At 37.8% G+C, this 21782-nt stretch overlaps 3 protein-coding genes and 1 non-coding gene across 5 annotated transcripts in view; 2 read left to right on the top strand and 2 right to left on the bottom strand.

Annotated features, from left to right (window-relative positions):
• Positions 1 to 21782, bottom strand: part of LOC128263435 (protein phosphatase 1L) — a 99434-nt gene that overhangs the window by 30489 nt on the left and 47163 nt on the right. The window lies entirely within an intron of this gene.
• LOC128263434 (protein spaetzle 3) lies at positions 3641 to 10922 on the top strand. Its single transcript, XM_052998480.1, has 5 exons — positions 3641 to 5158; positions 7778 to 7911; positions 8878 to 9002; positions 9793 to 10272; positions 10444 to 10922. Exons 1-5 carry the CDS (start codon positions 4207 to 4209, stop codon positions 10598 to 10600), a joined length of 1848 nt encoding a protein of 615 aa, XP_052854440.1. The 5' UTR covers positions 3641 to 4206; the 3' UTR covers positions 10601 to 10922.
• Positions 11764 to 11834, bottom strand: Trnag-gcc (transfer RNA glycine (anticodon GCC)). Its single transcript has one exon. It is a non-coding gene; the product is annotated as a tRNA-Gly (tRNA).
• LOC128263448 (uncharacterized) lies at positions 13615 to 21436 on the top strand. The gene is made up of 3 exons (XM_052998501.1): positions 13615 to 13826; positions 14693 to 14920; positions 19846 to 21436. Exons 2-3 carry the CDS (start codon positions 14750 to 14752, stop codon positions 20086 to 20088), a joined length of 414 nt encoding a protein of 137 aa, XP_052854461.1. The 5' UTR covers positions 13615 to 13826; positions 14693 to 14749; the 3' UTR covers positions 20089 to 21436.

The raw sequence follows: 21782 nt of genomic DNA, 5'->3' as shown, positions 1-21782 counted from the left end.
ATGGCAATTTCTGTTGCTGTTCCAATTCACTTCACAGTCGGGCTTAAGCCATAACAATAATAATGTCGGCTAATGTTCAGCTATAATGAAATCTGCGGCAACACCTCCCTAACAACCCCTCGTCGGAAATGCTGAATGCTGAAGTTGCTCGCGACTGGTTTTCAACTACTTTTAAAAATGCTTCTGATAAATTGGTCCACGCTCTAAATTGGTTCTAATTAAAGCTTTTTTATGCTGATCGAATCGATCAACATCGATGGCCTGGGCCCCCACATTTTTGTCATTCGTTTCGACCTGGGGATTGGAGATCCAAAATCGAAACCCCAAAAAAAATACCTAGAGAGAACCCTCGACAATGGCAGCCAGCAACAAACACTTGATTTTGTGGCGTTTGGCGTTTTATTTATTGTGGCTGCACAACGGATTGTCAGTTAAAATTTGTTAACGACTTAAGGCCACAGCTCGAGAGCCACCTTTCGATAAGGTCTACAAATTGTTGCCGGCGCTGTTTCACTTCTCTTTGACAGACGACCAAAGGCCCGGGGCGGTTTAATATCCAGGTCCAGGCGCTAGAAGGAATGTCATTTGTAGATCTCGATTCAGTTCGATTTTGCGTCAAATTATTTGATTGTCGAGTGGATTTGGCTTGGATTTCGAAGCCATGGATTCGTTATGCTCCATGTGCTGGCATGCAAAATTCGACCAAGAAGTTTCAATGTCTGTCGCATGAAAAGGGAAAGGCAAAAAACTATAACTATCGCTTGAAGCTGTTTTTTTTTTTCGTTTAAACTGAACTATGTGCAAACTTGTTCTGGCCTTATGAAATCGGTTCGGTTCAAATTGCATCTGGGCTTGCAGCATGTGAGCAGAGAGACTAGGGACGGGCAGGAAGTGCCTGTGTATGAATCATTTGCTTCCTCAAATGGGTCAAACTATAAACAGTTTTTATCGCTCTTTTGCGGGAACGGAGAGAATCCAGCGATACTTTGCAAATGATATTAAAAAATACATTTTGAAAAAAACTATATAATAAATATATTAATTTAATATTTTATTTTGATAAAGGTATACACAAAAAATTACAATTTTAGTTTATAAATTAATAAAACTATTACTTCATTTTACTTCCATCTAAAGTAATCACAATTAATAGATGGTTTTTCTGTTCAAAACTACCTACTTGAAAAGAGTACTTTATAAAGTATTTTCGGATCGATTTCCATCCCTGAGTTTTATGAAAATATGCGATATTTGTTTGGGCTTGGTCAGCAGCAGCCCCCACAGAACAAAGGCTAATAGCCATGGCCATGGTTATGGTTATGAGTTAGTCAGCGCTCAACATTACAATAAGAAAAATACAAATACTCCATGAACTCAAATCTAATTCTTCCTTGTTTGCCTTAAATTCGCAGAATATTGTAAAGTTTGTGTCATTTAAATAGGAATTTAAATGTTTTTAAAAGAACAATGTTTAAAATATTTATAAATGTTTTTACAAAAAAAAATTTAATTAGATTTTGATGAACTACTTTATAATACTTCTGTAATATTGTTTCTGTAATACTATTTACAATAAAACAAAAAACTAACCTTATGTTTAGATGTACAATAAAACTAAAATTTGACCTATTTTTTAGACTAACTGTCGTCTAGAAATTTAGCTAAAAGTATGAAAATTATATTTAAATATCAATTCATCATTATTAATCACTAATTGTATTAAATTATAATTAAATAATATAATTTAAAAATATATATTTTCATTATTGAATTCCATTCGAATTTGCTTGCGCTACACTCTCTTACAGTTACTGAAACAATTTCCTTATTATTTTGTTTTTTTTTTTATGCCAATATTTTCTCTCAGTGATTGTGCAGACAGCTGGCCAAACCCAAGTGTTACACTTAAAGTGACTTATTTGCATGTAAGAATGCGAAAAAAGGAAAAGTGGCTCAAGACACCGCTGGTGACCCTGAAAAGGGGATCTGGGCAAAAGAATCACCCACAGGCCAGTCAATGCCAGTAATGCATATCCCCAATCAGAAAAAATTCCCCACTCGGAATTGATTCATCCATCAAACAGGAGACACCATTAAAGGGCGTTTTTCCCAGAAAAAATCATGCCAAAGATAAGATCGTAGCACGCGGAGGCTGCTCCACCCATTAGTTGCATCCGTTTCCGGCTAGCGATAGGTGGGGAGCTCCAGTTCGAGAGGTGCTAATATGCAAAGTGGACGCATTGAACCGAGAAAATTATGACGTAGACAGGTCTACGCCTCCATCGATTAGTTGATAAACATCGAGTCATTCATTCATAACATCATCGCCATCATCCATTTGCTCATCGCCCGATGCACTCGACATACTTCAGACTACCGCCATATAACCCCGCTGACCGCGCCTGTTACAGGGCCTAGACACGGTTTAAGCCTGGCTAAGAGAGAGGGTCACCCATTATCCACTCTCTTAGGCCAGCAGTCATGTGTGTAACGACTCGACGCTCGATGCTCTTCACAACCAGTTTTGAAAGCCCACTTTAAATATACTTTTGCTTTTCATTGCCTTCGATGTGAAATAAAACAGCGCAGACGTCGATTTCGGTTTGGTTACTGTGATTAATATGCGTTTCTCGGCAAAACGCCACTAAAAATGTATATCAGCCGCTGATGATGAGTCGAACGGCCATTCGACGCATCCAATCCAGGCATTGACCTAGGTCACAAATTCCAGCAAAAGCTGAGGTTCTCATTAACATTAACCTAATCCCACTTTGAGGGATGCCGTCGGCACTTGCCGAAGAAGATTCCCTCGGTTAAGGTATAGGAAAGGTATATTCAAATTACTAATTTAATAAGTTACTAATTAATCACATTCTGGATTTATTTCACAATTTCATGAAAGTGTTTACTCTTAAATCTTTAATACAGCCGAACACCATCTTAAATTAAGGTATCTTAAATTATATTTTAATTAACCAACTTTAAAAGAATTTTATCACATTAACTAATATAAAAGGTTTTTAAAATGTATCAAACCAGCTTTTAACTATGCCATAAGACTAAAACCCCTGTCCTTAATCAAAACATTAATGCAAAAATAATAAAAGACCTGAATTAATATGTGCGGCAACTGTCAACAAATTTATGTTCGCTATATAAAATCTCTCCAATGGGTATCATAAAAAAATGTGTTTATTTTATGAGGTTAATCTATTCATCATCTAGTAAACGAACACATTCTAATGATTGTTGTTCTGACTACTTTACATTCCATGTTTAACAATTTCGTAATTCTTGTAGAACAGGATTAGTTTATTTTTTAAATTTTTAGATTTACTTGCCTGAAGTCGTTTTTCTCAAAAGACATACAAAAATCGGTATAAATGTTGCTTTAACTAACTAACTTAAAACATAAGAGTAAAACTTTACGCTTTTCTTATAAAAGCATTAAATTAAATAAAAACTACAGTCTATCTAGTCACAAACTTCTCAAAAAAACGTTTTAAAAACTGTCGGTAACTATATTTAAATCCCAATTACTAAGGGCATTTGCAGTTCGATTTACTGTGTATTGATTACTTTCCGGTTTTGTTTTATTTTTCGATTTGCCATTCAGCAAAAAAACCGAAAAACGAAAGATAAAAACGCAGCTCAGTTCGTCGAGCGTCCGCTCTTAGCCAGATTCAGAGATTGAGGGAGCTGAGCGCAATGTTTCGAGTTGGAGATTTTGAGATTTCGAGAGTTGAAACATTTTCCACCCATTAAGTTTTTTTTTAAGGCGCGCACGACGAGAACGGCTCAGTCTCGATTGTCAGCTTGTCGTGAATGGTTTTTTAGCACACACGCGGACCGGGCATCGTAGCTAAAAATCGCGCTTAAGTTATTTAATAACAACAACATCGTTTGCACATACCTCAATATATATACATACGACATAGCCCGCCAATCGAAGTGAGTGTGTGTGTGTGTTGTTATTCTGTGTTTGCCAGTGTGTGCTAGCCATTGTTGCCAGGGGTGGGAAGTGGGAGAGCTGATCTGATCTGACTGATTTGTTATTTTTGCATAAATCGATTTCGAGAGCGCACGCCATCAATTTCCGTGCACTGATCTGTTCTAGATGATGTCGCATGCGCGGCCGGATCAAGTTCGTGGCCTAAGTCTTTCGTTTGCGCATTGAGAGCGCCAGCATATTTCACACTTGCTCTAATGGCTCTGACGAATTTCTCGCTGCCATTCGGCGCCCTCGGCCAGCCGTGGGGAGTCACCCTGGCCCCCTTGCATCCTATCCACCAGTTGGCCAGCAACACCAACAACCTCCTCTACTCTCCGGCCGACCATCAGCAACAGTCTCCGGCGGAGGCGACTGCCGACCCGGAATACTTCAAAAACAATCCCTATGGGCCCCCGCAATCGGGAGGCTATCAATATCAAAATACAGCTGGGCGTCGCAAGCAGAGTAATGCCTATTTGCCGCCAACAGCGCCGAATGCAGTACGGAATTCGGTTTACCACATCCAGCAGCAGCAGCAGCAACAGCAGCAGCAGCAGGATCATCATGAGAACAGCGTGTCCTTTCAGAGCTCCAGTTCGAGGTCGAGCAGCACCACGGGCCAAAGTTCCATCCAGCTGACACAGACTCATGCGAGTGGTGTCCGGGGTCCGGCGGAGGGCTCTTACACTCGATACCCCGGACAGCAAGCCCAACCGCAGCAACAGCAGCAGCAGCAGCAACAGAAGCAATATTTCAATGCCCATGGCAGTGCCAGTGCCACTTTTACTAAGAACAGCGGCAGCTTTAGTATTACCAGTTTTGGCAGCAGGCAGCAGCAGCAGGTTCCATCGCAGCAGCAGCCGCAGCAGCAGCAGCAACCACAGCCGCAACAACCACCGCCATCGCAGCAGCAACAGCCACCACCACCTGCAGCACCGCCTCAAAGGTCCAGGCAGGCCAAGCCGGAGGCTCAACCTGCCCAGACCTACGGAGTGGCTCCGCCTGATAACTACCCGGAACGAGCACCGGGCTTCACAAGGGTTCAGGCTGGACAGGGATCCAGGACGCAGGTGCACGCCGTCCTCGACTATGACGTGGAGGAGGGCGAGGAGGACGAGGAGGAGGACGGAGAGGAGGACGGACAGTACTACGAGGGACAAGAGAAGGGTGAGTGTTCCCATGACAAACCAGAATGCGGAATTTAATTATGGTAGCAAAATAATGTGTCTTAGGGGATCTATAATCTTTTTCCAAAGGCCAAGTTTAACATATTACAATAGATCTAGAACTATTGTTACCTTTGATTATTCGATGTCAAAAGACTTAAATACTATTTATTCTAATAACATTTATGACATAGTATAAAAATATTTATATCATTATAATATTAATGAACAAATAGAGTTCACATTGCATTTATAAAAATACCCAAAAAAATTTAATTTTTAAAAATTTCCTGGTAACTTTACAAATACAAAGGCTAGAAATGCCCTAAAATTTGAATAACAAAAAAACTTTATTAGTATTAATGGTAAATGGAATGGCATTGTAATTAAAGTATATCTTATTTAAACTACCCCTCGTCAAAAAGTGATTAATATAACACCTAATTAAATGTATTTAATTGCGTAATAAATTGCACAACAAACATTTAAACAAGAATGAGCTTTATAGAACTTCAGTTGAAGAGTACGACTCACTTCCTCATTTACCAGAAAGAAATTCCCGAGATTTGCTTGTATCACTCCTCCGAGTACATTCCATTTCGAGTGTTTCCTGATTCAATGCGATGGCAATCTGAACAATTAACAAATAAAAACAAATGTTGGTGGTTCAATTTGTTTGCTTTTGTGTCCGAAATAAGTGTAGTGTGAATTTGGAGCATGTAGATTTGGAGATGATAAGCGGAGAGGAGTCCCACGTCTGCACACGATCCGAAAGACGGGCGCTGAAAGTCATGTTAATTTCTGCGGTTTCGCCTGCTACTTGTTTTTGTGTATCTTTCCAATTGAGAGCAACTTCTGCACAAGATGATCGCGAAGCAACTATAACAAAATAACAAACTTGTGGGGTAAACAAGCGCACAAGCAGCAAGCGGCGGCGGCGACAAGGTCAAAGGTCTACAAACCGATCGGCAAGGTCACTTTTAAGACAGTAATGGCCAGTGTTTGACTTTTATAGCAACTAACAGGCTGGCACGCATCACGATTTATGTTGTGCCGGGGTGTATCTGTATCTGTATCTGGGTATCAGTATCTAACGGCTCGAGTATAGCCGTATCTGTAAGTCTACTTGTATCTGTATCTGTATCTGTATCTGTATCTGCTGCCCTTGTTGTCCTCATGAAAAACTGTCAGCGGCGCTTCACTTTTTTATTTTGGATGTTTCACTTTCGGCCTAGCTTGTGGCGCCTCTTTGTTTCTGCCACTCCATTTCAATCTGTGAGTTGTCGAGGCATTAGCCAGCCAGCAACCTGCCAGACTTCAGACTTCAGACTTCAAGTACTCAACTCGGTTACGGGGCTATTATGCAAGAAGTCGCGTTTCAATCTCCCCCCAATTGAGGGGCAAGGGGGCTGGGCTCATGAACCAGCTCTCATATGAAGACGTGCGCACGCAAGACCCAAACTCAGATACTAGTTTGGGTTGCTTTTTGTCTCGGCACTCAAGTACTCAACACTGGGTTTTCACCTTTGTGCAGGCAAAAAAAAAGCATCATTAAAGAAGAGATCTCAACCAAAGATCAGTGCACAGAAACAAAGAATCTATTTCACAACATGGCAAGGAATTTCTCATTAGCTGAAAGTGACATGATTTCGATGCACAGTGAGAAAAAGATTAGCAATAAACTTTGGGATCAAATATTACAATATACGAATGCATATCCTATACAGAAGCATAATATACTTATTTGAACAGCCTAACCCGCTAAATCGATTGGATAAAAAGAATTAGAATTTAGATTTATGTATTATACTGTAAATTTTATAGAAGTAGTAGGAAAAAATTTAAGAATAACGTTGTAAGCCCTCACTTAGAACACTAATATTCTTGACATCTAACAAAATATACAATGCAGATTTCGTCTTTTATCATTTTGTTAAGTATCATTGAATAATTAAGCTTAGCTCATTTAAAGAACAATTTAAAAACCATTTTTTGAAACATGCTTAAAAAATATTATGTTTTCAAACTTTTGTCTCAAATTTCTACAAAAAGAAAAGTTTTACAGATAATGTAGACAATACAATTTTGAATATTAGTAGTAATACATCAATGCTTACCTATTTAATGTTTATTTAGTTACACTTATCCGAAGTATTCTTGAATTCAAAATTGGATTAAAGACCTTTCCCCTTTTCATAGTTTTAGACATAAATCGAAACGAAATTGATAGGAAATATATTTTTGCTCCGTGTGCTCCCTTTTTTTCGCATTCTCCAACTCGTTTTGCATCCTGCAGCATGACTATAAAAGGGAAAGTTTCTGTCTGCGCCCAGATCCGGATCTGGGAATTACAAATGCCAAGCAGACATGAAATTTATACATGCAAGTGTCAACTGCATTGCGATTTGTATGCAGACACCGAATGCACTTGCAGTTGCAATGGCACCTCTTTTTGGGTTTAACCGGGCTGATTAATGCAGTGACAACGGCCACGGATCGGATACGACAATTCGCCCGTCCTTGCCATGAATCACCGCAGAAACAGCAGCCATTTAAAAGCACTCCAATTTCAATTTCAATTTCCACTTCATTTTCGACTCCATTTACATTCCGTTCACAGATAAAGCGAATAACAATCAGATGCCCACGGTGACGCCCATCCAGGGACCGATCTACTTGAAGAACGGCACGGTGCCGGTGGTGCCGCTCTTCTCCTATCCGAAACTCAACAACGGATCGTTCCTACAGATTCCGGTAAGTGTGGTCTGGCGGATCGAAAAGAGATATGTGGGCAGTACGAGGTTCTGAGCACGCGCGCACTTTAATTGTCACACTGAAGAAAACACAGTCCACAATCGAAATTAGGGCTCAAGAAATTAATAAGAAATTGATTTAAAGAAATAGAATAACGTAAACAATACCAACAAATTTAAATATATTTTAAAACACGATTTTATAATACAATTTTCTAATTTTGCTTACCAAATTCGAATTTACCTAAATGGGATTTTGTTAAAACGATTGTAACTCACATTCTGTGGTATGTGTGCCTTATTCTTAAAATATAAATCCGCATGAATCACCCAATAATATTTGCAAACATTTATTTAATATCAATTTATTTTAAACGGGTGTGACCGATGTACAAGTAGTATTACAATAACAAACAAAAACGTAAAAGATTTATCTAAATTAAAGTCTGAACAACCTAAGCACATAAATTGATTATTGGTTCTAGTTTTCCCGTTTTCCTGCAGTGTACTCTCGATATCGATCGAGTTTGTTCATTTGCGGAAATAACTTTGACGATTTTGTGTTTCATTTCGGTTTTATTTTCCTTTTTTTTTTTTTTGGTTTTTTGCGCACGAAGGTCGTGCGAGTTCGTTTCATTAAGAGGTGTGATGATGTTGATGACGACGAAAGAAGAGAGAGATTGATTTTGAAAATCGGCGCATGTCGACTCGAGGAAGCTTAATCCCAAAATCCAACTCTATACTTCACTCCCCGCCTGACGAACAACAACCATCAGTCCCCTTATTTTCGAATATAAAACGAACTTTTATGTTTATGACTTACTTGAGTCATTTTCACACCCCGGCCATAATTTGTTATGGTCGCCGGATCAATCTGAGTCTCAGTACTCCGCCGAAACTCAATTGCCTACTTCAATGCTAAATACTTATCGCTCGAACATACTATATATCTCTCTGACCAATTTAGATCTGGTGGACGGCTTTGTCGGTGGCTTTGGGATTGGATGTGCGGGGCGATGTCATCAAGGGAGTGCCATGCATCAAGCGATACCATCAGCTGTTCTGTCCGACGGCCGGCAACAGCTATCCCATGTAAGTAACTATTGTTCTCCATATTTGGGGTATGGGAAATTCCAAATGGAAATGGCATTTCCCTTGAAGCCCCCTTAAAACTTTAATTATAACCACATTCCCCTGATTAACTCAAGGATGTTTGCATTTCTGTGGTTTTCTTTTGCCTGACTTCTTCGCCAAAAATCTGATCTGAATCACATTTAATCCGGCTGACCGTTCTAAAGTGACATGGTTAACGGTTCTCATTAGCATAGGCACGTAAAATTACTTTGAATTTCAACATGAGTCGAAAAAGTGTGAATTTTAGTGTTGAAGCTATTCTAAAGTTCATTAACATCAAGCCCTAACACTTTGAGCTAAATAGATATATTTTAAACTAGTTAAACCATTTTTCCGAAAACTCAACTCATACATATTTATATTTATCACTGACCTTATATTATCAACTTTAATTTACTTAATTTTTGCTTTATTAATTTTCCAAATGATAATTGATTTTCAAGATCAATCTCTCTGATGAATCACTTGGTTTGGCAAAGCATTTTGGCGGAAGAACTCATTTTGGGATATACTACATATTTGTTTATTTATATCATGATTATAAAAAGGCTTTTTATGGCATACATGTGGAGCCGTTGATTTATTAACTTCGATCCATCAAATCCGAATTTATCGCATTATATTTTAATTAATTTATTGCATTATATATTATATATTCGAAGTTATTTTAAACTTTCGTTATTTATGTATCTTTCTTTTATAATATTTAAAATTATTTGTGTAATACAACTTTTTGATAAAATTTTAGTGATAAAATCGAACGATTCATAGACGACAACAAGGCTTTGATGCGACGGATGTATGGAGACTTTGAAATGAACATGGAGGGTCCCGGCGGAGGAGGTGGAGGACGACAACAAGCCAAGGTGCGCAAGCGTCGCTTTATCGACGAACCGGATATATTTATTCCGCCCGGAGCATTTGCTGCAAATGCTGGGGAAACCGTCGAAGCCGGTGATAGTTATTTCGGTCAACTCCGGAAAAAACGCCAAGCTGCCGGAGGGAATCGAAATAGAGGCGGAGCGGCCGGAGGGAGTGGCAATGGAAACTCGAACGCCAATAGACCACCGGGCAACGGAAATGGTAATTCGGGCACTGGGAGACTTGATGCCTGCGAGTCGAAGATTGAAATTGTCACACCCTATTGGGCATCGAATTCGGCGGGCAAAATCAGGGCCATTGTGAATACACAACATTTCGAACAGGCCATTCATCAGGAGGTGTGCAGGTTGGTACTATAATATAATAAGAAAATAAATTGGACCTGATTCAAATTCTATAGATTTATATATGATTTATATATAAGTCCTATAACTTATTAATGAAATAAAAATTGAATCAGAATCGACTTATATCCATGTTTATTAACTTTTCTAATTAAATTTTTAATTAATTACAGCAATACACAAACTCCCCGTTGCGAGGGTGAATGTGGATGCGAGCAGAAGTACAAATGGCATCGTTTGCTCGCCTACGATCCCGACAACGATTGCAAGGGCATTTTTATGGATTGGTTCCTGTTTCCTTCGTGCTGTGTCTGTAGATGTAATCCCTAGATCACCTGACTCTGAGCAATTAATAAATATACAATTGATAAATGTAATTGAGACAAGTAATTGTAGGTAGAATGCCACTGAATGTATTTTAGTTGTTGTTAAGTAGTACCTTACGTAAGACCTAATCGGTAGCTCTTATTAAGTTCGATTCTACATATAGTTAAGGTTTTATACGAGCCATATGTATATCTCTCAACTTTTCCGTCCTTCTTCCTCCATCAACATGCGATATTTCTCAACCTCCATTTTTTGTTGTACGGTAAATGTAATTGTAAACGTAATTGTAAAACGATTCAAGTGAATAAAGTCTACGCAAATATAATTTACGAAATTTATGTTTCAGAACACTGTATATTAACAGTTCAATTAGCATATGCGTACTAGCTTAGACTATCAACAATTTATGACATGAACCCCTCATGAAACACATACACACAACATGTGATTACATATATTATATGGTAAACCAATTTGACGATGTACAATAGTGTTTTTGATTGGATTTTAAAATATTTGTGAACATTCTAGGTTAAATTTACTATTTACAAGAAAAAATCAATTTCTTTTTATTGACGAACGCTTAGTTTTATACTGTAGTTGTGACCTAGTTTGAAATACATTAATTAAAACCAAATAAAGCATTTTAAAAGCTTTAACTAATTAACAATTTTCTTAATTGAAATTTTATTGGCCTACATATTTAAAACACCCTACCTAAAGTGGAAACATCGCCAAAACAGACATATATTTATGGTTTACTGAGGAAGGCAAAAGTTTATATAAAATATAAAATATATTTATTTGAACAAAAAAATAACAGACAGAACTTATGCTTAATGACAAAATGTAAAATAATGAAATAGTTAAAAAAAACTGAAACTCCTTTTAATGCAGAAAACAAAATTAATAATATTAGATTAGGTAAAAGTTATAATTCTCTTTATAATAAAACAGGTATAGGTCGAAAAGTCAGTCAAATCACATGATTTATTAGATTGCCATATGACCTAAGGGGAAACCCCAAAGCAATTATTGACTTTTTGATCAAATTCGACAATTAAGTTGCTAAAATTGGAATGCTATAGTTAACTGAGACAGTAAACCAACAAAGGTAATAGCTTAGCTTGTATAAAATCAGTTAAAAAATAAAAAAAAGTTATATTTGCATCGGCCGGGAATCGAACCCGGGCCGCCCGCGTGGCAGGCGAGCATTCTACCACTGAACCACCGATGCTTCATAGCGCTATCACACCAAAGTCGCAACTACCAACTTCATATTCCAAAAAGCTCGATGAAGAGCTTTTCGAAAACTTTCAACCTAGGGTAACGCAAAGAAACGCCGCAAACAAATTGACTGAATTATTTCATATCCTATTTATTTTATATTTTGAGTAATTGATTTTTTTTTCCTTGTGGTTTGGTTTTTATAATATAACCAGAACACAATGAGCATATACAATTTTGGAGCTATTTCATAAAGCGTTTATATGCAAAGGGTCATAAATTAACCAGCAGCTGAAGGGGTGCGGAGTGTGTGTATGAATGGGCATATTGCTACTAGTATTCCTCGTCCAGTCGAGGTCATAAAAACCCTTGCCCTCCGAAACTGGCCCACTTCCCATGCCCGTCACGTATTCAATCACAGCAATGGCTACACAAAACTGCGCTATATCAAAAATTTCGGTCTATCGGTCGTGCGTGGTATACAAATGGGTCCATTTCATCGACACCACAGATATCCAGCCACATATCCCAGCAGCAGCGGAAAGGAGGACCATAACAATTGAGTGCTGGGCTCCAGTTAACGTTAACCAAAGTCGTAGCCCCGGGGACTGGGGCATTTATTGACGCCCGCAATGTCAACAATTGCAGCCATGACGACGGCAGTCGCAGCGGCAACAGCACTAACAACAACTTCAAGTAAGATCATTTTGTTCTCGGTCTGGGGATACCCTGTTGTCTGCAGTCTAAGCCTAACAAAAGCATTTTAACATTCTAAACAATGAACAATTAATTTAAAACGTAATTGGTATTTTCATATACGATATTTTCAAAAATTACCTATTCATTTCACTAATTTACACTACACTTTAAACTTATTAGCTAATCTGTTCTTAAAATCTAAAAATATTATTTTTTAAATTTAAGATGACACAGCTAAGACAAAAAATCAATATTCTCTAACTCATTTGATGTCAAATCAATAATAACTTTTGCAAGATCTTTCCGTTACAAGCTATAATTATTATAAACTTAAATAACAATAATAATAATGTTTATTTTATATTTGTTCCAAAATTTATAAACATTTATGCGAAATCCCAAAAGAAGCAAAAAAATTAAATAAAGGCGATCTTTAAGGTTGAATTTTTAGATGCAAAGAATATATGTATGCCTAATAGAAATTGCCAATTTTACTCATTTGTGATATGGGTGTTTTAAAATTTTTAAATGGAAAAATCTCATTTGATTAAGTTAAGCTGGGAGCTAAATACTAAAAATTTCTTGTGATAAGTGTTACTCTCAACATGCCCCATTGCTGCCTAAGAACCCATTACCGCAATGACAAGAGCAACCCACTAAAAACCCGCAGCGAGTTAACCATGAAAGTTGCCCGAGCGAAACCATTTCGCCAGATGAAGCTTGCTGTTTTGGGATGCTGCGAGAGCTGGGCGTACTGGGCGTATACGTATTATGATGATGACGCCCGAGAACAGGACAATAGAAATGCGAGGCCACACAAACACGATGGCACACAGTCACAGCCACAGGCACAGCCACATGTAAACGAGTGTGTGGTGACAATGATATGGATGTTGTTGTTGATACTTTCGTTGGCTTTTCACGACGCTGCGCGCGCACTAAATGTGAAATGGGAAATAAGAGCTCGGCTTCGGAGACAGGACAGGACAAACCAAAGGCTAATTCGAATTCCCCATAGGGGCGTAGCGCATTCAGAGGGCGGCATATCCGGGCCGGAGAGGAAAGCGACGGCGGCGTCCTGGCGTCATCTCCAAATCTCGGCCAGTGCCGCAATTTTGGCTATAAATACAAATGTCGGCACGCAGCTTGGCTTAAACTTACATTGTTATCCTAGTTCACAACATCGCTCGGGGTCTCCTCAACTTTCCCGAACAAAACACATTCGCTACGTGACGTTGTTAATACGGAATCCTCCCACTCAACGCAGGACAACTCCGAAACTCCGTCGAACAACACAGAAACTGTGAGTCACAGCGGGTTGCAGGTGCAGATGTACCAGTTGCCATCGCTTCTGGTTTCAGTGTCAGTGTCATAATCATAAATTTCGAGCATTGTGTAATCCCCTTTCGATTGGGTAAACAAACCAAAGTGGCTCTGCTGCAGTTTTATTATTGCTCAGCCAAGAAATCGCGAATTAAATATAAATTGAATTTTTTTGAAAGCCCCCTTTAAGGGGAGATATGAAAGAACCTTTTTTTTTTGTTAAGCGAATCTTTAGGAAGGGGAATAACGATTTTAAGTATTCAAGGAAAAACAGGTTTTAAATAAAAGATTCTTTACCTTTTATATAGTGTAATAAATATGTTTTCATATATAACTTTTTGCTATTTAAAACAAATTTGTAATCTTGATCAAATGTATTAAATATAAATTCGGGTAAAAAGCAATAAACGATTTAAGTACTGATAAGATATAAAATAAATATGTTCTGTGGAAAATTAAATCAAATTGTTGATTAGTTAAAAAAAAATCAACTGGGAATAATATTAATTAAGAGTTGGCATTACAGGTTACATTGATCTGGATACTCAAGACCAGACATAAGAAACTCAATAATAGATTCCCGAGAGATAAGCACAAGCATCCTTTCATGATTTATGAGCACATTTATAGAAATCCCAATGGTTAAATTTCCTCCAATCCACAGAAATAATTTATCTGTTACTCAATTCCCTGCAATCTGTGAGTCTGTGAGATGCATTTCTGGTTTGCCTTTATTCCCAGTGCGACCCCACCTCAAAAGCCATCACCATTGGCATGCCAATTACACATCCTGCAATTGTCTTCGTCTTTTGCAAGGGGTTCACACACTTGCCTCTCTCTTTACAGTCCCGGTGCCACGCCCATTCAACTGCAGTCCCCAGAACGCCCCCCACCAGGACCACAATGAGAGTGCCAGGGAGTCAGGGGATAGGAAGTGGAAGTGGACACAGGTGGCTCTTGGTTTGGATGACGGTGCTGCTCCTGGTCGTCCCACCGCATTTGGTCGATGGCCGTTACCTGCCGACAAGGTCGCATGGCGACGATTTGGACAAGTTGCGTGAACTGATGTTGCAGGTGAGCCAGTCAACACTGGGCGAAATGGTGGGCTAAGCTCTGATTGGGGATTAATTAAATTTTAATTGTTTAAACATTATCAAAACGTAACAAATTCAAAAGGGGCATTTGGAATCACTAGAATGCTATTTAACCTTAAAGATACATTTTCGATACATTTATTGACGAAAAGCATAGTTTTGTATTTTAAAATTAATTTATTTGCAATTTAATTCATTTGCAAAACATTTTTGTTTAATAGTACTAAAGCTTGAATATCAAATACCATTTTCAAATTTGGCTTAACTTTCTCTGAAAATACTTTCTTCACAGGTATATTTGTATTATTATTTTAATAAAAATTTAAAAATGTTTATTATGAATTCTGTTTACTCAACTACATTATTATTTGATTTTCTGTTTTATATTTTTTCTGTAAAACTTATCTTTATTTAATTGCCCAGATGTCTTCATTAAGAATTGTGTAAATAATTACTTTTAAACGGTTATTACCATAATTAATGGAGTGTTGAATAATGCTGTTATCATTTCACATTTTGTCATCAGCGCCTTAATGAATCTCCACCAAGTAAAAATGATCCATTATTGAGCATTTCTTCAGTGTATGTGAGTGAGTGTGCGATGAGTATCTTTAGTCGAATTTTGTGCATTGGCATTTTTGGTGCGCTGTCAATATAATTAACTAAATGAAAAGAGAGCCAAAGCGTGGTATTAAGTTGCAATTATGTCGCCAATTATTGAGGTTTTATTTTCGACTTGTTTTTGTTTTCGTGCGTTTCTACCTTTTGGCTTTCTTGTTTTTTTGGTGTTTTGTTTTTGGTCACTTATGGAGCGGAGTAGAGTGGAATTGAATGGAATGGAGGTTACGTCATCGTCTCGGGTATAAGGTTACACAGGTCCCTCGGCCACGGCCTCAGCCCCAATGATTCCACCGAAGATTCCTGCTAACCGCACCACCTCTTCTCTTCCCTTCCCGCCCCTTCACTTTCTTATTTCAATCTCCTGGCGCTGCGGTTTCTTGTGCGTCTGCAAACCATTTCAGAAATATTTTTACATATTTCGCAAGCGTTTCTTCTTTTTGACCCCCTCTCCTCCACCCCCTTTAATGGAGGAGCCTGCTCGGCTACAATCGCCAACTTGGCCAACACTTGCATGCCGGGCTCCTCATCTTTTGCACAATTTTTGATTCGCCGCCACCGCTGCAGTTGTTGTTATTTAATGTGCCTTTTTTTTCGGCACAGTTTCCTGTTCTTTTTCGCAATCAAGACACAAAAATGCGGCTCAACTAGGAGGGTAGGAATCAGGGGATCGGGGGTCACGAGGGGATCCGGCGAGGAAGCCCCACTTAACTGCCTGTGGATGTGCACAAATCCAACGCAGCTGCACGTCTGCGAAAATTTCAGCCTACAAAATGCTCAACTGCAACTGTTTGTCTACCATCGAATTGAGTATCTGTAGCAAACAATTTCTGCACTGGAACAAATCATATAAAATATGGTAATAAACTTTTTCAATGGAAGCAAATTAAATGTGAAAATATTAGGGGAAAAAAAACAAACTATTTACATTCATTTTAATTTTGAAATCTTTTATGCAAAAGATTAAAGCATAATTGTTTTTCTGTTAAAATTTAAGAAAATAATAATTTTAAGAAAAAACATTTATTATATTTTTCTTTAGTTAAGAATACCCAAAATCTGTAGTCAATTCTTTTTTTTTTTGTATTTGCAATAGTTAACCGTCTCAAAGATATTAACAGTTTAAACATTTCGACTAAAATATTGTTATATTTAGTAATACTAGGTGTTTGATTTACAACAACTACACTTACAACTAATTAAGTGCAAAATTATAAAATTAAGATAAGATAAATCGAAAATTTCCGGTCTAGGATTCTAGGTCAAACTTTTTTCCTGAATGTAGCTCTCAACCCCTTTGCAGACTCTTTTCTGAGTCATGGTCCCTGCAAATCGATAAGTCGCTGACGTGCGGCGCAGACAAAGACCAAAGACCAAAAACCAAGAGCAGACCATGTTTGGACAAAAAAGCGAGCACAAAAAATAAAGCACAGCAAAAAGATAGAGCCGAGTAAAAGAAAAGGGAAATCAAATGTCAAATAGCAAATAATGACGGTGACGTGGTCGCACTGCCGCTGATGAAGGTTGACTTGACTACGTCACTCTGAAGACAAGCGAGGAGTCGGGGGAAACATAAGCAGAATGCGAAATGAAAACACTTGACACACAATAATGCATTGAACCTGAGAAGCTGAAAGGCTGAGAGCAACAGAAGCATTAGAGACATGAGACAACATAACTTGGTCTTTAGCTTATTGCCTGCCTTCTGTAGGAATGGATGTCAACAGGATGACACGAGACATCCCCTCGAACCTCCTTTTCCTTTTAGCCCGAGATGACAATGGAGTTGGAAGGAATTCCCAGAAGCAATTTGTGTTATAGAATGTGGAAAATGACAATTTCATAATGCTCTTGACTTATTAGAGATATATTGGATTATAATTGTGTCGCCTGAGGGGTTGCAAAATGCTACGTGGGCAAACTTTATAATTGTTTTAGGGGTTTCAAACTAATTTAAGGATGAACTTGAGCTTTTGATTCAATGTTAATTTAATAAAGAGATGAGGGGGTCTTAAACGTAATCCATTTGGCAGACAATTTAATGCGGTCAGAATCAAATTTAAATGGGTATGACAAAGTAACTTAAATAAATTAAATTTGTTAAGCTTCTTACACTTATTAGGAATTTGAGCTACTTGTGGAGTTTTAATTGAATTTCAGCTTTCAGGAAAAAGTTGTAAGATTTTGTTTAACTAAATTTCCTTACGGGCGAAACCATCGATTTGTTTTTTATTGTTTAAATTTATTGCTGTCTTTCAAACTTAACAACACAAAATTTTAAAAAAATGTTTTATTTTTTACATTTTTACACTTATTATTTGAGTTTTACGCATATTTTGCCCGGCTACAAGTTATTCTTCAAGAAGTATGTTCAAGATGCCAGAAGTTCAGCGTTCACAACATTATGTCCAATTGATGCCAATTATTTTCAACATTCTTTATCCACTTGCCACAAATGTCTTCGACTACAAATCCCACCACTCATCAAGTGGCTCATTCCACTAAGCAGAAATTGCCGAACCCAAAACAACCCATCTTCAACACCCAGCGATTCCTTCTCGTATAAAACTCAACCCAAACGCAGCTGTTTATTTATAAAGTATCTGCCAACTCCCTTTCCCAATCGGCCAAAGCAAAACAAATCCTGGTCAAAAGAGGAAAAGAGATCGATACACGAAAATAGACAGAGATAGCTGGGAAAGGAAGAGGGGAGCCAAACAAAATCACATAACTTTTCACTTAACGACAACTCTCAAATTAAACTGTCCAAAGAGGCCTTAATGAAACGAAGGGAGATGAAACCCAGCTGGCACCACCCCTCAACCCTGGAAAATCCATCCCCCCAAGTCAACCAGATGCAATGCGATAACCATTCCAGAGTCATCATCACTTCCCTAAAGACACTTCGACCATTAATGGCATTTAAGTCAAGGAAAGCGAAAGGAGGGAAATATTGCAAACTGTCCGAAAATAGAAAACACTTTTTGGCTTTTGGTTTTTTTTTATTTTTTTTCAAAATTAGCAATAAAATAATTACTTGGCGCGAAATTGTTTTAGGTTTTTCGCCTCATTTGCTGTTGTTTGTGTTTGTTCACACATCATCAACACCGTTCGCCAAAACAGAAGACAAAAGATCAGCTCCCGAGGGGGGGGATTACCATGGTAGCCAGAAAAGAGGTTGGCGGCTGATAATTACACGACAATACCCCCCATTAACACATTTTCAGCTCATCAGAGCTCACAGCAACAGCGATGAGGAGCCAAAAGTTGGCAGCCAAGTTAAGACAGTTCGAGACAGGTTAACCCATTTTGGGCGGCACATAATCCGGCTCTATGGATTTTTCAAATTTTTCAGATTCCGATGCTGTCTCAAATGGGATTTATCTGTTTTTTATTGGACACGAAAAATGTAAAGCCATTTTAGTGTTCAAATTCTTCTGACATTAATTCTTTGATATATCCCATATGTTTTGTAAAAGTTTATTATTATTTATTCAGTGGGCGTTCTTAATCATTACACCCAGAAAAAAAAACCCCTAGTAAAATTAAATATTAAAATATATTGTTTTTCAAAATATAAACTTACCTAAAATAAACTTAAAACATGATAATGTTATTATAAACATATTTAATTGGTTTATATAGTAGGCTAATATAGATTGAATTTTTTTTTTTATTTTAAAACTAAATTATTCCATACTTAGAAATAAAAATGAAAGTGTAACACACTTTGATTTAAATAAAACACCCCTCGGGGCTATGTCAATACCGAAAATATTTAACTCAAAGTGAATATATATGCGGACTTACAATGGCTTTTCTCTGGGAGTACATCCTGTAAAATGTTTTTATTCAATTTCTTTGTTATTTAAATTTAAACAAATGCCTTAGGCTTTAATTTAAGTTTAAAAATTTCATTAAAATATACATTTTATCATGAACCAAGATATTTTAATTTTACAAAAAATCTCAACCCTTCGTTCGCAATGGGTTAAGCCATGCAAACAACAGAAGCAGGCAGCCTCGTCGTTACAGATAAAGTTCATTCGATTTAATGATGCGCCAAAAATTAAAATTAACGAAAAAAAGAAGATAAGTAAAACTCTGTGACGAACTTCCCACGTTGGATAAATAAGATTTCAACAGATTTTTGAAATAGCTCACAACCCATCATCACAAGTCGGCGGGGGGCCGAGTCGTGTTAACAACAGCAACTATACGATAATTATAACAACCATAACAACAGCTCGGAGTTTAAATCTTTCTCTGCCCGTCTTGCGTTTGCAGATTTTGGAGTTGAGCAATGAGGACCCACAGCAGCAGCAGCAACAGCAACAGCAGCAACACCCACTGCTGCGTCTGCACAATGAGGCCACCAACAGCAACAGCAACAGCAACATCAACAATCCACGCGTGTCCAACGGCAACTCAAATGCCGCCTGGCTGCAGAAGCTGAGTGCCATGGGTGCCCTGGATGAGTTGGGGGGAGATGGAGCCCAACGATTTGGTCCCAACTATGGACGATACTAAGCCATCTGAACCGAGAACACCTGACGACAACAGCAGCAACATTGACAAGGGAAACGGAAACTGGGGGCAGGGGGGGAAACCATGTTGCGATTGAAAATGTTTTTTTGGGTCCGAAAAAAGGGATAGTAGTGTCACAGGATTAAAATCCAATTGAAACGAAAGCAAAGTGCGTGAAAATAGATGGGGCAAAGGACTCTTGTGGAAATCACTTTGAACTGGCTTGTGCCATTTTGGAATGCTTAAAAGGACACTCTGTAAAATCACTTTCAAGAACTGGGGCCTTTTATAAAAACAACATCAAGGACCATTCCTTTCAAATGCTAAACATTCTCACAACTTATTTAATTTGTTAAGAACCCATTTAAAGCCATTTTATTACCATTAAAGCTTGTTAATAGATTCAATAGATTTTGAGTTATAACATTTTTAATAATCACCTTTGAAGTGCTCTATGATTTTATATAAGTCAATTATTAAATGTATTTTTGGTAAGCCAACTATTCTCGGCTATTAGTTTTAAGTTACATTTTTTAATAATCAAATTTGTTGTGTCGGAAAAAAATTGTGAATTTGTAACATTATTCATAACTTACGATATGGTAAAAAAATGTAAAATGATACCCACATTTAAAATTCCAACATGGTTTCCACTTTACCCCAAACTGGAATCACTCTAAATACGAAAAGAAAAACTGAAAAGAAATTCAGAACAAACTGAAAATGGAAAACTTGAAAGGACAAAGGCAGTTCCTATGCTAGAACAATAATTTTTAAAATCCTTTGGGTAAGCCCGAAGCGAAAAATGTACCTATATGTATGTACCTATGTGTTGTAGTGCAACCCCGTCCCTCTGAAACAAAGCGAACTCTGAAAAGTACCCTTTTAATGGTGTAGACTAAGTGCGGATTTTCAACTTCTTTTTGCGCGGCCAAACCAGAGATAAAAATTAAAAGTACCATAAAATTGTAAATATTTTACCCCCAAAAAGCACTCCACTCCCGACCCACGAACAATAATAACTGGAGTTTTAATGGGCCCCCAAGGCTGACCGGGGCATATGAAGATATATAGTTAATGTATTGTGTATTTATAAATTATACTACTCCCAACTAACCTCCACTAGCTGCGATGGCCTCCGCTGGAAGATGGGCCCAAGTTTAATGCGATTTCGGTTGAGACTTTATGGCCAACAACATGCCGAGGGAGATATACCTATACTTATACCTATATACACTATTAAATTCGTATATATATATAAATGTACATTTAATTGTTGTTAACTTACGTTATCGTTATTACTTATGATTCGCCGCAGAAGCAACAATAAAAGAAATCATTTTCAATGCAATATCCCTCTGTTAACGTTTTTAACTAGATCTCTGGACGGCGATACTGTCAAGCCTGTTATGTAACGTATGCAGAGTGTAACGCAACTTTACAACGGTCTCAGATTCATCTTCATCTTTTGGCTCAAATACTCGTACTTTTCACATCCATCTGCTTGAGGGCGCCGCCATCCTAAAGATTCACATCTATCTCAATTTACTTTCTCGTGCTTCAAGTGCAACTCTTGACAAATTAAACGCCGAAAAGTGGCACCCACCAGAAAGACACATCACATCTTCCCAAAAACCCAATCCAAACCAATCCAATCCAAACCATTCCGAACCCATTTCCAATGTCAGTTCGAACCC

Source organism: Drosophila gunungcola, unplaced genomic scaffold, assembly GCF_025200985.1.
Source record: "Drosophila gunungcola strain Sukarami unplaced genomic scaffold, Dgunungcola_SK_2 000001F, whole genome shotgun sequence".
In the NCBI taxonomy this organism is placed as follows: Eukaryota; Metazoa; Arthropoda; class Insecta; order Diptera; family Drosophilidae; genus Drosophila; species Drosophila gunungcola.
The sequence above is the reverse complement of the archived record's forward strand: the minus strand, read 5'-3'. Positions and strand labels throughout refer to the sequence as shown.

Excerpts from the sequence above, each read along its gene's own strand:
- LOC128263434 (XM_052998480.1), top strand. The coding sequence starts at position 4,207 with ATGGCTCTGACGAATTTCTCGCTGCCATTCGGCGCCCTCGGCCAGCCG. Across the intron at positions 7,912-8,877 it reads GATCGTTCCTACAGATTCCG|ATCTGGTGGACGGCTTTGTC; the intron begins GTAAGTGTGGTC and ends TGACCAATTTAG. Across the intron at positions 9,003-9,792 it reads GCCGGCAACAGCTATCCCAT|TGATAAAATCGAACGATTCA; the intron begins GTAAGTAACTAT and ends ATAAAATTTTAG.
- LOC128263448 (XM_052998501.1), top strand. The coding sequence starts at position 14,750 with ATGAGAGTGCCAGGGAGTCAGGGGATAGGAAGTGGAAGTGGACACAGG. Across the intron at positions 14,921-19,845 it reads TGCGTGAACTGATGTTGCAG|ATTTTGGAGTTGAGCAATGA; the intron begins GTGAGCCAGTCA and ends TTGCGTTTGCAG.